At 44.4% G+C, this 16,311-nt stretch overlaps 1 protein-coding gene across 3 annotated transcripts in view; it reads left to right on the forward strand.

Annotated features, from left to right (window-relative positions):
* Positions 1-13,008: 13,008 nt before the first annotated feature.
* Positions 13,009-16,311, forward strand: part of Adcy8 (adenylate cyclase 8) — a 208,214-nt gene continuing 204,911 nt past the window's right edge. For all 3 annotated transcript variants that reach the window (XM_005354547.2, XM_005354548.3, XM_026782726.1), the window contains exon 1: positions 13,009-13,959. In XM_005354547.2, the coding sequence (XP_005354604.1) occupies positions 13,009-13,959 (951 nt within the window). The remainder of the gene's footprint in view (positions 13,960-16,311) is intronic.

The following is a 16,311-nucleotide window of genomic DNA, read 5'->3' on the forward strand; positions in this document are numbered from 1 at the left end:
GCACAAGATGATGTTTTTCTTAACATACTTACTAGGGAGGAATGCACAATAAAGTCGGAGGTAGAGAAGGCTAAGAGAAAAAGCAAGCCCCCAGTTTTTCTGCCTTGATGTCTCCTATTTTACAAGTTGCACTGACCATCAACACTGGGAACTAGAATCTATAGTACTTGAGAAATGTTGTCTATTGAACAAGCATAATCTTAACTGAACTATAAATAAGCTTAAAAGATGCTTGACATTTTATGCTGTTTGGGGAATTTTATTCGTTTTAATTATTTGAATGCATGTAGCTGCTACCTGGAAATCAATTTCCTGTTTCTACCCCAAAGTGCAGCCCCAAGTGGATTTCTCAACATCATGAAGGTGTAGAGCAATTACACCAATCAAATGTCTCATTCTCTTAAACCTTCTTTGAAGTTTTCCATGGTCAACTGATCCGACTACAGGCAATGACATGGAAATGAAGTCCACCAAGACAGTGATGCAAAGCAGAACCTTTGCTTTCCTAGCAAGCAAGAACAACTAACAAAGACTGGGAGCAGCCACCTTGACCACCAAGAAGAGTTCAGAAAATGTTCTACCCAAGTACCTTTGAGATCCTAACTCATACAGATTGACACTAACTACCTTGAGAAAAATAACCCATGATCTACTTAAGCTAGTTATTTAGATATACTCTTAACTTGTAACCTAAAATAGTATTGCCCTCCTGATATTCAGAGAAAAGTTGGGAGCAAATCTCCTACAAGTCAGGTTGGAGTGGATGGATTACGTCGGGTGCATGCAAATATATTCCAAGTAGCTTCCTGAGGTTACTACAAAGAGAACATGAGTATACCAGAAAATGCTAGCACTGAGTCCAGTATAGTAAATATTCTGATGCCCCATCTTTCTTATTTGGGAAGGATCATTTAATGACAAACGTAGCCCAGTGATGACCCAACAGAACATCTCTGACAGCAGCTCCTGTGTTCCTTCTTCTGAGGTTTACTCTGCTAGAGTTTTTTGGTATGTATACCTTTTTATCCTAAACTGACTAACTCCCTCTGCCCTTCACCTCATGAGAGTCAGCTGTCAGTTAATTAGCACGTGTTAGCCATTCATGGTCACTCTGGACCAAGCTTCTAGTACCAGCAAGCAACATGGGGAGAGCATAATAGAGAACATCCATTGTCTTCCAAGATCTCATTCCCTAAAAGGGGAGATGGAAATAAAGAAACCAATAGGACAATAGGTGGTTACAGATGATGCAATGTGCTAATCAAGAAATAAAGATTGTTTGAGGGGAAGTTTTGAGAGCAAGCCTCTTAAGAGATCTGATCACAGCTCAGTTCTCTGTTGGAGGTATGCCTTCTTAGTGAGACCCAGTTGGGGCAGCTAAGGGAGATGCAGGAAAACACTCCAGTCAGAAGATGCAATACAGGGGCAAGAAGCATTAAGATCCTGTGTTCTTTACTTAATAGCTACTACATTAAAATAGAAGAAAAAGTTGTTGGTAGCACACAAGATTTCTCATTCCTCTATGAAATCAATAAAACCTAAAAAAGTTTTCTTGACATTCTTATTACCACATGACTGGGAACTATTTTAGTTGCTGCCTACGGTTTTGTTTTCGCTTGAAGAGTATAGCCCAATTAGGGAGTGAGGATATTTGTTACCTGTTTACTGCATAACGAATGACCCCCAGGAGGTTGGTTACAACAACAAAAACACAGACAATTGATGATTGCACAGCAGCAAATCCCAAAGAAGGGAAAAACACACATAATAACATCACCAACAACGAAAAGTAAATTAAACAGGAGATAGCAATGACTGGTCATTAATATCCCTTAATATAAATGGACTCAACTCACCTATAAAAAGATACAGGCTAACATACTGGAAATGAAAACAGAATCTATCCTTCTGTTGCATACAAGAAACACCTCAACTTGAAAAACAGACATCACCTCAGAGTAAAGGGTTGGGAAAAAAATTTTACCATAAAATGGACCTAAGAAACAAACTGGTATAGATAACCTAATAGCTAACAAACTAGAATTTAAACTAAAATCAATCAAAAGAGACAAAGAAAGACATTTTATATTACTCAGAGGAAAAATCCACCAAGAGGAATCTCCATACAGAACATCTATGCCCCAAATACAAGGGCACTCTCATATATAAAAGAAACACTTCTAACACTTAAATCATACATTGAACCCCACACACTAAGAGTGGAAGACTTCAAAACTCCACAATCACCACTGTACATGTCAGGCACACTAAAAATTAACAGAGAAATAAGGGAACTAACAGATGTTATGACGCAAATGGACTTAACAGACATCCATAGAATTTGTCATTCAAACATAAAAGAATATACCTTCTTCTCAGCACCTCATGTAACCTTCTCAAAAATTGACCACATACTCTGTAAAAAAACAAACCTCTATACATAAAAAAAGGAATAACCCCATGTATCTTATTGGATCACCATGGCTTAAAACTAGAATTCAACAGCAACACAAATACCAGAATGCCCACAAACACTTGGAAATTAAACAAGGTTCAATCGAATCATCAATGGGTCAAGAAAAAAATAAAGGAAGAAAATAAAGACTTCCTAAAATACAATAAAAATGACCACACAACATACACAAATTTATGGGACACAATAAAAGCATTGTTAAGAGGAAAGTTCATAGCACTAATTGCCTACATAAAAAAGCTGGAAAAGTTTCACACTACTGTATTAACAGAACATTTAAAAACCTTAGAATAAAAAGAAGCAAACCAACCCAATAGCAGGAAATAATCACATTGAGAGCTGAAATCAATGAAATACAAACAAAGAAAACTATACAAAAAAAAAATCACTGAGACAAAGAGTTGGTTCTTCAAGAAAATCAACAAAATAGAAAAACTTTTATCCAAACTAACTAAAAGGCAGAGCGAGACTATCCAAATTAACACAATCAGAATGAAAGGAGAACATGGAGGAAATTCTGAAAATCATCAGGTCATATTTCAGAAAACTGTATTTCACAAAATTGGAAAATTTAAAGGAATGGACAACTTTCTGGATAAATATCACTTACCAAAATTAAACCAAGACAAGATAAGCAAATTAAACAGACCTATTACTGCTGAAGAAATAGAAATAGTCATCAAAAGTCTCACAACCAAAAAAAGTGCAGGACAAGATAGATGGTTCAGCTCAGAATTCTACAATATTTTCAAAGAACTAATACCAATACTCCTCAAATTGTTCCACATGATAGAAACAGAGGGAACACTGCCAAACTCTTGTTATGAGGTCACAATTACCTGATACCCAAACCACAAAAAGACATTACTGAGAAAGAAAATTACAGACCAATCTCACTCATGAACACTGATGCAAAAATACTAAATAAAATACTGGCAAATCAAATCCAAGAACACATCAGAACCATCATCCACTGTGATCTAGTCGGCTTCATTACAGAGATGCAGGAATGGTTCTATATATGAAAATCTGTCAATGCAATCCACCATATAAACAAACTGTAAAGTAAGAAACACATGATCATCTCATTAGATGCTGAAAAAGCTTTCAACACAATACAACATCCCTTTATAATAAAGGTCTTGGAGAGAACAGAGATACAATGAACATACCTAAATATAATAGAGGCATTATACAGCAAGCCAACAGCCAACAACAAACTCAATGGAGAGAAACTCCCAGAGATCCCACTGAAATCAGGAACAAGACAAGGCTATCCACTCTCTCCATATCTACTCAGTATAGTTCTTTCTGGGACTGGGAGAGAGAAATGGGCAAAGGACCCAGGTGCACTCTCTCTATGTGATTCCTGTGGGCACAGCTGAGCTTGGACTTCTCTTTTCTATTTCACAAGTTTTCGTCTTATAATAAATAAAAATGTAATTGTTTTATACTTTAGCTACCCTAGTTATTTCCCAAATCAAGCTAACTTTTACAAACATCCTTAGTCATCAGAGAAATGCAAATCAAAACAACTCTCAGATTCCATCTAACACCTGTAAGAATGGCCAAGATCAAAAACACTGATGACAACTTATGCAGAAGAGGTTGTGGGGTAAAGGGAACACTCCTGCATTGTTGGTGGGAGTGCAAACTGGTTCAGCACCTTTGGATATCAGTATAGCGATTTCTCAGAACATTAGGAAACAACCTTCCTCAAGATCCAGCAATACCACTTTTGGGTATATATCCAAAGGATGCTCAATCATGCCACAAGGATATGTGCTCAACTATGTTCATAGCAGCATTGTTTGTAATAGCCAGAACCTGGAAACAACCTAAATGCCCCTCGACCAAAAAATGAATAAGGAAAATATGGTACATTTACACAATGGAGCACTACACAGCAGAAAAAAAAAAAATAATGACATCTTAAAATTTGCAGGCAAATGGATGGAGCTACAAAACATCATTTTGAGTGAGGTAATCCAGACCTATAAAGACAATTATTATATGTATTCACTCATCAGTACTTTTTAAACATAAAGTAAAGAAAACCAGCCTACAATTCACAATCCCAGAGGACCTAGTCAACAATGAGGACTCTAAGAGAGACATACATGGATCTAATCTACATGGGTAGTAGAAAAAGACAAGATCTGAGTAAATTGGGAGCATGGAGACCTTGGGAGAGGGTTGAAGGGGAGGGGAGAGGCAGGAAGGGGAGTGGATAAAAAAAATGTAGAGCTCAATAAAAATCAATTTAAAAAAAGAAAGATAAAGAATTTCTTATGAGGCTAAAGTAAAGCTAACAGCTGCAGCCAGACTGACCCTGTTGCCTGGATGGGGCTGGAAAATTCATTTGAGGAATGATTTCATCAAATGGTTGCCCAAGGGAATGCTATTTTTTACTGGATGTGGGTATAAGGCCTCAGTTTATCACAACATAAATTTCCCTGGAAGGCTGTGTGAGTATCTGACTGGCTCACCCATGTTTGGACACTTCAAGAAATCAAGTTTTTGTGACACCCTTGGAATTAACACACTACCAATTACAATCCCCAGTTTTAAGATCTGTCTTCCCCTTTGACAACTAAATTAGGTCTTTGCCATGTCTTAAGCAAGGGAGTGACGTGATGGACTCTAGAGAGGAGGAGCTTTGATCTTCACTATGTAGAAAATTTCAGTTTCGCAGGAATGTGGGGAGTGAGAACTAGGAATTGCCAACAATGTGCTTGTGGTTGGCAGCATCATACCACATACTTATTAAAAACTGTTGGGAAGGTGAATTTTATGTTATGTGCTATTGTCTCACTGTTTATAAAAAAGGGTGGTGTGATCATATTTTTAATTTAGAATAATCACAGGCACTGGGGAAAGGAGGTAGACAGCAGCTAGAAACATGTTAAAAGTCTCTGTTGAAATTATCTAAGTGAGAGAGGACCATAGTCAAAAATAAGAAACAGCAGCATAGCTAAAAGGAACAGAAGGCGGCTAGAAAACCACACTTGCTAGAGACGACAGGTCCCATCTAGTGGATGCCTGGGAGAGGTTAGCAAGTCAGCTGAGCATTCTCTGGGTGGACCCTCCATGCTGGGGTCTCTGTGGATGTCCTTCAGTTTTCAAAAATACCTGGAAAACTATCATCTTTGCACCAGAGAGTTTGAAAAGTCTAACAACAACTTTCCCAGGATCATAAAGATAGCATAGTCAAAGTCCCCAAAGGACTTTGGCCTTTCAGAGGACAAAGCTGACTCACCTCACCAAATAGTGTTTTGGTTAAATTCAAATTCAGGATCTCAGGGCTTAAGGCCTCCTAAACATTCCTTTCATAGCAACTCACATAACAGACTCTACAGCATGCCCAAAAGTCATAGTTGTGTGTGTTGCTGTACCTGTGCAAATCTGTTTCGTTCATAATTGGGTAATGAAAATCCAAATAGTAAATCTACTTTGTGTTAAACAAAACCTCATGTTGTATGGACTTGGGAAAATCTAACATTGAGAGTTGAAGGAAATACATTTTTTTTAATTTTGCCACGTTATCTCAAAGTTATTCACTTTAGAGCATGAATATGTACATTAACAGCTGCCCGCACAGAAGTATAGATGTAAGTACATTATTTTTTATTTTACTTATAAATTCTATATAAATTTGACCCAGAAAGTTTACTGCATAATCAACCCCTTGAGCAATTTGGATCCTACTCTGAGAAAAACAATTCTGACCTAGGAAGATTGCAAATACTCCATAAACATGGAATCCACTGAGAACTCTCCTGTGCAGGGCCTCCTCCCTTCTTTTATTGAAGTAACCTGTCAATCACTTCCAGAAAAGAGGAGAAAAAAATCAAAAGTCATCATTCCAACTTCTGTTTCCCAAATCTTAATCTGAAAAGGAAACAGAAAGGTTTTACAGAGGCAGGAAGTGATGAGATTCGCAGAAGCATAGGAGTACCCAGGAATAAAAAAATGAAAAGATTTTGAAAAATAGGACTTTTCAGAAAATTCAGGGATTCTCAGACTGATGGGAAAAGACAGTATGTGGATCCTAAGTAACGGCCTCTTGAAAGGGCAATGTGCTATGTCAGCAGATGAGACCAAAGGTAAGCACATAAAAATGTCACGGGATGGCATCTTTTACCTAATGGTCATACTGTCAAATTGCCTTCTGCACATGTATGTTTCTGTCTGTAGACCAAAGCTGCACTCAACCTTGGTCAGAAAAGATTCTTTTTGCAGAAGGCAGAAGTGGATTAAGAGTTACTGGACTATGACTGAAAAAGCATGGGATAAAACCGGACTCTCTGAACATGGCGAACAATGAGGGCTGATGAGAAGCCAAGGACAATGGCAAGGGGTTTTGATCCTACTTAATGTGCTGGCTTTGTGGGAGCCTAGCCAGTTTGGATGTTCACCTTCCTAGACATGGACGGAGGGGGGAGGACCTTGGACTTTCCACAGGGCAGGGAACCCTGACTGCTCTTTGGACTGGAGAGGGAGGGGGAGAGGAGTGGGGGGAGGGGGAGAAGGGTGGGAGGAGGGGGAGGGAAATGGGAGGCTGGGAGGAGGGGGAAACTTTTTTTTCCTTTTCTCAATAAAAAAAAAAGAGAGAGAGTTACATGACACGACTGTGAGAGTAATGAAGATAAGAGACGAAGTCCTAATGAGCACGCGCGGTGCGCGCACACACACAAGTACACACACACACACCTGAGAACTATCTAAAAGGTATCTCCCTGGGGTTAAGAAGCTACACATGAGAGCTCCATGAAAATCATGGGGTAAATAACTGACCCACCAAGAAGAAATAGAAGTATATCAGTTTTGAAAAATAAAGATGGATGTATTCTACACACAAAATGAATCTGCACATATGCAGAAAATACCAATTCATAGCAACAGTTGCATCACTTGTATAAAGTGTCAGATTAAATATTTTGCATGAACCCAAAAAGGTTCGAAAGAGAAATTTTCAAGAAATCTGCACAAGATCCAATAATGACACCAGTTCATGTGACAATGTTGAAGGCAGAAAATTCATAAGGCCTCACGCCCAGGTGAAGAGCTACAGACAATCAATGTGTATATTCTAGGGAGGCTTTTACTGTATTATATTTCTATAAAAGCCCTCAAATGGCCCTTAGTTTTAGCTGTCCCTTCCATATGTCCCCTCCCTCAGCTCCCTCTTCCTTCCCCTTCTCTAGTTCTTAACCATGTGCGCATGTGCAGGTGTGTGTTCTTGTAAATTTAGAACCTCCGCAACAATGTCACAGTGAAATCACACTTACCTCACCCTCTGTTTAAACCACAGATCACCTTTTAGGAAGCCGAAAGTGTTTAAGTCTGTCTCCCTTGGAGGCCCCTGTCTGGTACTTGCCTGACTCTGCCATGAGCTCTGCCTTTCCTGTCTGAAAACAGTTTTCTTACTGAGGAGACACTTGTCTCTTTGCTGGCACTAAAAGCTCGTTTAAACTAGTTCCTGCTAAGATGTTTCCTCTTGCGTCTTTTTCAAGACAGAGAAGACACAGGAGCAAAGTTGATGCTTCAGTCTCCTGCCTTACACTGTGCTATGTTCCAGATGGAATAGGTGCGCAAATTTTTAAATGCAGACCTTTCCACAGTGAGCTCTAGACACTGGCTTCCGCTGGGATTCTGTCAAAGCAGAGATATTGCTGGCGTCTCCTTACAGCAGCTTTCCAGGGGAGGCAGACATGTCATTTTCCTTCAGGAACTTCTGACTGGGGAAGCTGTCCTGTTACAAACGTGCTCCTTTAGAAACAGGATCTCTCTAGTTGAACTCAGTCCAACTTTTCCTTTACATGTAAATATTTAATGACTTCAGAAAGGGCCCGGCTTTCTGTGGGCATTTGAAAAGGGGCATAGGTCTTCTAGAATCTAAACCTATATGTGAATATTAAAAATAAATCATAAGAAGTCAAAGGTACTTCTGGAAGGGAGAGCATTTTTTTTTAAATATAGCTACTGTAAATGTAGTCAGTGGCAGGCATCAACATCACAAAACAAATGCTATCTTCCAAAGATGAAAAAAAAATATTTTCTCACCATGAAACCACCCAAATGAAATAAAATAAATTAAGTCAATTGTTTGGTTTAAATCCAATATGTGAAAATCTGTTTTTTCACAATTATAAAAATAGCGTGGGTACATGCCTTGAAGTAAGACAAAATTAATAAGCCTTCCAGTCATCTAAACCAGACTGTGTTCTAAAAACCTGATAAATTCCTTAATTTGCCCACGGAAAAGGAACTTACATTTAATATGTTCACTTCTATCATTCTTAAATTAATCATTATTGACTACCGTATGATATCACGATGATTATGATAATGATAGAAGTTTGATTAAGTATGTGCATGTGAGGCCTAGACCATCTAAATGTAACTAACCCTTAACTAACCCTGACACCCTGGGGAAGGTACCTAACTACAAGAAACCTCAGTGTCTACTCAGTAAAATGGGACCTCTAAAACTGACTGATTCACAGAATTGCTGGAAAGGTTAAATGAGATATTTATGAGAGACTTAGAAAGATTTGACAGCTGATGGGGACTGGAAAATTTGTCACTGTCCTTATTACTCTGTAATCCATGGGATATGGAAACATGGGATATGAAAACAAGGAATATCTAGCCACTCTTCAAAGGAGATCACTCTGTCCCTAGGAGAAGCAACAGAAATGTAGACATAGGAAGGAGTGGAGGATCTCCAGCTCCTCTAGTAGGAGCTGTGCCGGTGTTCACAGAGCAGACTACCAGATGATGTGGGAGGGCATCATTCATGGCCACTAGGGATGCTATAAACGGCCTTATGCAGAGATGTCACTGCCCAAGCTTTGAAGAATGGGCTACATCATTATTTTAGGGGACAAGGGTGGGGAGGTAGTCCAAAAAAGGACAAAAAGAGAAATAGTCATCATATACAAAAATAAATTTAAAATCTCAAAATAGTGTATCTAGATCACAGAAGAGAGCGCCCTAGTAAATATGTAGGGAATAAATGACAGCACACTCAGAGTTGTATGCTGGTCCTAACACAGTGACTTGGGATGTCGTAAGTAACAAATCATTTGGTGGTGGGCGTGTTACAAAACAAGTATAGTGTTTGTGCGCAACCAAAGTTCTCATTCAAGAAAAGCATCCTTTGGGGGCTGACCAGCACCATGTCGTCCCAGAGAGGAAAATCCCATTTGGATCATCTTGTGCCAAGCTTTCTTGGCTTACAGTAGCCTGTGACAGCACCCTTCTAAGAAAGAAAAGGTCAGCGGGGCAGATGTGATGCTTCCTCCCAGTGGCGTTTGCTTCAACCTCTGACTTCATGAAATTCTTGGAGTTTCACCCAGCAGCAAGCTATGCTCATTCACGGATCCGAGTCACTTTATCTGACTGGGCCCAGTCTCCCCCTCTTTGGCCTGCCTCCTTTTGCTGATGAATAAATCATCCCGGGGAAACATCCAGGTTGGAGGATGATTTTTTACAGGAAAGTTCCATCTGCCTTCATCCCCTCATTGATTCAGGCTCGGGCTTCAAGGAGAAACCAGTGACAAGCTGAAGAGGGGTCCTTCTCGGTCACTTCTGCTAAGATGGCCATAGGCACATGCAACTTGGGTCAATGCCCTCCAGAACAGAAAAGCCACAATCCCACCTCTGTGGCCACACTAGAAGACTTCAGAAAAACTCTTCATTTTTTAATCCCCCCTCCCTCCGCCTCCTGCAAATCAAGAGTGCCCACCCCAGAATTCCTGAAGGTCCAGGAAAGCTTGAGTCCGAGAATCTGAAAAGGAGAAGCAAGCTGTTCCGACTGATTCCTATCTAAAGGTCTAGGTAACAAGAAGACTGTTTTCTGAGATGCTTTACTTTTAACTTCCAGCTCCCTAGGGTCGAGGAGCCACTCTCCGAGATCCTTTCAGTTGACAGATTAAAATACACACAAGCTGAACTTTAAAAAGAATCAGCTTCCTTTCTATTTAAAATTCAACGTTCAGTTGAGTTCTCCCCTGAGCAATCTTTTCCAGTTAGTATAGTGCACCAAATTCCAGAAATGTGGGAATTAGAACAGGGGTGCCTTAGAGGACTTTTACCCTGTTCTTTCTGGATGCTCTGTGCAAGGCAGGTAACCTGTAAAGCTCGGAAAGGAGAGGCAAAACACACGTTTCTGGGGCAGAGCCGCTACAAATAACCCTGAGAAAGCTTGAGGGGGTTGGGAGGAGGGCGCTCTGACACCACAGGGAAAGCTGGTTTTTTTGCTTAGGACAGAAAGGAGCTAGCTGGGAGTTTGTCTCCTCTAGAGAACGGCAAAAACTCCATCTCCTGTGGGGCAACGGTGCCTAAGTGATGGCTTGGTCAGGTCTGTTAGGTTTTCATGGGACGCCGCGGGGATAGGTAGGAGGATTGCAAAAGCGCCCAGAGCCTTACGTCATTAGCCATCAGCTGACTGTGTTCAGGACCCGGGCTTTACTGGCTGCAGCGGCAGTCACGGTGGCAGAGGTGATGGCCACCGAGAGTGACACCACCTGCAGCCGGGTTCCAGACAGGCATAGCTACCTGGTTCCTGCACTGGCGGCACCCAAGGATCCCGCTAGACTGGACGCTTGTGCAGGCGGGGACCTCTGCGCCACAACTTGGTTTTTGTCTGCGACTCTTGGAATGCCTGGGCAGGCGGGAAACCTGCACTCAAGGCGGAAACTGGAAATGCCTTTCCAAGAGGTCCTCCTTCGCACCTCTCCTGTGAGCCCTGACAAATTTAGTGTCCGAAAGGTGCAGGCCACGCCCCCATCTTAATGTCCTATGCCTTTCCTCCAGACCAGTACAGTAGACACTAGTAGGAGGTAGCCACTGCTATGATTGGAGCTTTTGGGGAGCATTTTGGTTTTAGCCTGAAAGTTGACGTTAAACACACACACAGAGACACGCGCCGCGCGCACGCAATCACACACATACTACATCACTTTCGAGTGGGGAGAGCGGAAATGAACCCCTCTACTGCGTGTTTCTGGTCTCTAAGAGTTCGTGGGCAAAGCGGCCTACGATCCTGGCTCTGCACCTGCCAAGGACAGGAGCCAGTGCTTAAAAAAGAACCGCGGAGGAACCAGTGAGCGCGGCCAGCTGGAGCGCTCCACCTCAGCGCACAGTCAGGCCCAGGGCTGCGGCCCGTGCCCGCCAGACCCACTGGTGCGGGCCTTCAAGACCTGGGGCATCCTGTGCGGATCGGGGTGCCGCCGTGTCCCAGCCCCCACACTTCGTCTCCTCCCCGCCCCATTCCGAGTTCCGGAGGCGTGGTTTGGCGCGGGGGCGGGTTTAAGCCGCCGCGGGTGTCTGACTGCTCTGACAGGTCTCCAAATTCCTGCCAGGCTCCGGTCCGCTACGTGGTTCAGAGCGCCGGAGTGGCACCGCGCTTCCCTGGATCCGGAGGCGTTTCATCGACTTCTACTCGGCCTGGAACCTCTTTTGTCGCCCAAATCTTTCGCCTGTCGCCTCATCCGCCAAGACTCGGTTCTCGGGTTTAGGAATCGGCGCCTGTGGGTTCTCTTCGTACTCAGTTGGTTTTGCAGACCTCCCCACTTGTTCTTTCCTCACACACCCCGAGGTCCAGGAAGGCCCAATGGACTCCAAAGAGCGAAGTAAAGGGGATGGGAATTGTGTGCTACGACCCTTCAGAAACGCTGCTAGCAGAGGTGACCTTGTTCTGTAGCGGAGGCTGGGACCCTGGGGCTAGCGCCCTGCCACCATCCTCCTTGAGGAATGCATCGGTCCAGAACCCGTGCTGTCTGGAAGTGGAGACAACCAGGAAAGAACCGAAGAGCTTCAGCACACCTCCAAATTAACTGTTTGGTGACTTGTTAGTACTGAGGCTACCACCTCTCTCCTGCCCTCCCGCGGGGCTCCCTGCCACCTCACCATCACCCACACCTCCTGCTTCATTGCGCCCGCCTCCAGCTCCGCCCCAGCTCCCCATGCCGGCGCAATGGAGTTAACCGAAGGGCGATCATTGCAGCCACAGCTGCTAACTTAGCACCCACCCTAGCTATCGGTCACCCTTGGCCAGCCCTGCTGCAGGCGCCGAGACGTGGGCGTCGGGAGCCCAGTGCCGCAGCCAGAATCCGCCCGACGCGCAGCAGAAGCGCGCCGCCAGGGCGCCTCTTGGACAGCGAAGACTGCGCCAAGACGCTGAGCCTAAAACCAGCCAAGGATCCTGAGAGCAGAAAGGGGACTGCGTGGCTCAGAGCGCCGAGAATTTCGCAGACAAATAGCCACCACTATCACTGCGTTTCCAAGCTGCGCTGATTGGCGGGAAGGTGGCTCTCCAGAACTCAAGGGTCCGCAGCAATCTACCAAGAGTCCCTCGTTCCCCGGAGCACTATGACCTGACCTGTGGGGGCCCTGCTCAGGGCTTCTGCAATTGAGCAACCTAGGGAAGAAGAGATCGCTGCCAAGTGGGCCTTCGGGTCTTTAGAACCCCCCCCCCCCAACTGCCACCACCAGTTTCTGCGCCTCCCTCCCTGCGAACCCGAGCCATGGAGCTCTCGGATGTGCACTGCCTTAGCGGCAGCGAGGAACTCTACACCATCCACCCGACGCCCCCGGCCGGCGACGGCGGGAGCGGCTCTCGGCCGCAGCGGCTGCTGTGGCAGACGGCGGTGCGGCACATCACCGAGCAGCGCTTCATCCACGGGCACCGGGGCGACGGCGGCGGGGGCTCACGCAAAGCCTCGAACCCTGTGGGCAGCGGACCCAACCACCACGCGCCGCCGCTGTCTGGCGATTCGACGCTGCCCCTCTATTCTCTGGGCCCCGGAGAGCGAGCGCACAATACTGGCGGTACCAAAGTCTTCCCGGAACGCAGCGGGAGCGGCAGTGCCAGTGGCAGCGGGGGCGGGGGCGACCTGGGCTTCCTGCACCTTGACTGTGCCCCGAGTAACTCGGATTTCTTCCTCAATGGGGGCTACAGCTACCGTGGGGTCATTTTCCCTACCCTACGCAACTCCTTCAAGTCTCGGGATCTGGAGCGCCTCTACCAACGCTATTTCCTGGGCCAGAGGCGCAAATCCGAGGTAGTTATGAACGTGCTGGATGTACTAACCAAACTCACCCTCTTGGTCCTCCACTTGAGCCTGGCCTCGGCCCCCATGGATCCACTCAAGGGCATCCTGCTGGGCTTCTTCACCGGCATTGAGGTGGTGATCTGCGCCCTGGTGGTGGTCAGGAAGGACACCACATCGCACACCTACCTGCAATACAGCGGAGTGGTCACTTGGGTAGCTATGACCACCCAGATTCTGGCAGCGGGCCTGGGCTATGGGCTTCTGGGAGACGGCATAGGCTACGTGCTCTTTACACTCTTCGCCACCTACAGCATGCTTCCCCTGCCGCTCACCTGGGCCATCCTGGCGGGCCTGAGCACATCGCTGCTGCAAGTCACCCTTCAAGTGCTCATACCCAGGCTTGCGGTCTTTTCAATCAATCAGGTAACTCTGGCTTGCCTTTGCCTTCCCCGCTCCACCCCCCTGGGTTGTTCAGAAATAACTTCTAGGGAATTTGGGTTGCCTCACTCTGGTGTGAACCTGGTCCCCTGCTGACTTAGGCTTTGGGCATCCTTCCCTTGCTGTGTGTGTTGGGAGAAGACGGGAGGGGGGGGGGGGCTTCAAGCCTCAGAACGTAAGAAACTAAACGGAGGCTAACTTTACTTTTCTACTAATTGCTAACTTTTCCACTCTGGTTTGTAATTATCCTCTAACAGCAACTGGGAAAATCTTTTTGCCTCACACACTGACACCCAAAGTCCACAGGCGCTGGAGCAGGAGAGAGAGGGGGGGGGGCACCTAGATTTAAAAGGTGGCACTTTGCTTGACTCTCAGCAGACTGCTTCAGCGACTCTAAAGGCTTAGGTTTCCGCGTGGCTTGTTTCGAATGGGTTCGAGTTTTTGCTAAATATGAACTTGCAGTGCTGAATGCCCTCCCATAAGACACCCCCCATCCTTCACGGTCCCATGACAGGGTTTTTTGGGGGGGAATTTTTAGTGGCCTTGGGGGATCTACTGTGGTTTCGTCTCTTATTACATTGCCCAGACGCAGACCTCTGAATAAATAAATAAACAGGTCTCAGAAAGTGAAGAATGACAGGCTATTGGCAAAAAAAAAAGGAAGTTTTTATTCATTGAAGGGGACGTTTTAGTGTAGATGACTTTAATGAATTTACTTAGACCAACCCTGTCACTCTCTTTTCTCCCTCTGTCTCTCCCTCATCAAATATGGATGTGCTTCCGTGAACAAAGTCCACGTTATCTACCCCTGGGAAGGTAGACAAAGAATCCAGTCTTTAAATTCACTAAAACCAATTGATAATTAATGATCTGACACTTTGTTCAACAAATATCTTGGAAAGTGAGGGGTGGGCAGTCTTCTTCTTTACCGAGGGAAGCATCACCAGACTCGATTTAGGAAGAAAACATCTGTGAGGTGTTCAGCTAGGGGTCATTTTGTATGAATTCGTCCTGTCCTCAACATCTCTGCTTACTCTTGCCGGACCAGACATTAAAACACCTCTGGGCAAGTTTGAACAGATAGTTCTTACAATGAACATTCCTGCTAGAAATGACTCGTGATTTGGAGATCATTGGCGCCATTGGACAGCGTTGCCCATTATTGCCTTCTGGGGTTTAATTGGAGTTTGGGGTCCTTTCCCTTTCATGAGGGACTGTGTCTGTTTGCTCAGGTTGCTTATCGGATTAGCTGTTTGGACGGTTCTTTTTGAAGTGTGTCCTGCAGAAGAAGCAAAGGGTGCATAAAGTGTATGACTGTGGCCGTCAGGCATGAAACAGGGAGATAAGAGTCTTGCCAAGAGCCAGGTAGATAAACTTTTCTGTAATATAGGCAGTGTTGAGTATACTCTCAAAACACCCCCAAGCTTTTACTATTTGATGCTTAGTACAGCTTCCATTGAAGAAGGCCTTGCATTCTTTGCCTGAGGTTGAATTATATTATACAGTGTATGAACTGTACATCTCCAACCCAGAGAACACAGACATTGGAATCCCTTGCATGTAAACCCACTCTCTCCCAAGTACTTCCATCTGTCTCTTTGCTTTTTTTTTTTAACTATGTTTAAATCTCAGCAAATCCTTTCTTTTCTTTCTCCTGCCCCTCGCCATGGCAGCCTCCACTTTCTCCTGCTTCTCTCCTCTTTTTTGAAAATCTGTCTCAGTCTGAGTTGTTTTCACCACCAACCATAGATAGCCGATACATACAGAAAAAAAATCTCATTTACAACCCACTGCCTTTCAACAGTAGCCTTCCTTGGTACACATTACTGAAAGACCTCATCAAATATGCCAGGGGAGTATTTAGAAAAACACATCCTAAGTGTCAAATTATGAATATCTTCAAAGTTCTAAATATAGACATGTTTTTTTTTCTCGCCAAGTGGATCCAGCGAGTGAGTTCTGGCTCCATATTTGTTTGATACTCTACTCAAATACTACCAGATGGGGGAAGATTAAAAATAACATCGATGCCTGCCCACTCCCATCTGATGATAAACAGTTCTCCACTGTGAAAACCAAGGCCAACTGCATGGAAACTAAGCCCATTCACCTTTCCTGCTTGGGACAGGTTATTGGTTTAATAGGGTTAAAAGCCAGGTAACCTTTGACCAGACTGAAGAAACCTGGACCACAGTGTTCTTCAGTATAGGAGACAAAAGTTCCTTTAAGCGTTTTCCTTTGGCGCCCCCTAGGGGCACGAGATTCCTAGATCCCACAGATAAAGTGGAGGGTTTATCTCTTTCCCAAAACCCTGAATTTATTTATTTATTTATTTAC

This window comes from Microtus ochrogaster, chromosome 15, assembly GCF_000317375.1.
Source record: "Microtus ochrogaster isolate Prairie Vole_2 chromosome 15, MicOch1.0, whole genome shotgun sequence".
NCBI classification, from domain to species: Eukaryota; Metazoa; Chordata; class Mammalia; order Rodentia; family Cricetidae; genus Microtus; species Microtus ochrogaster.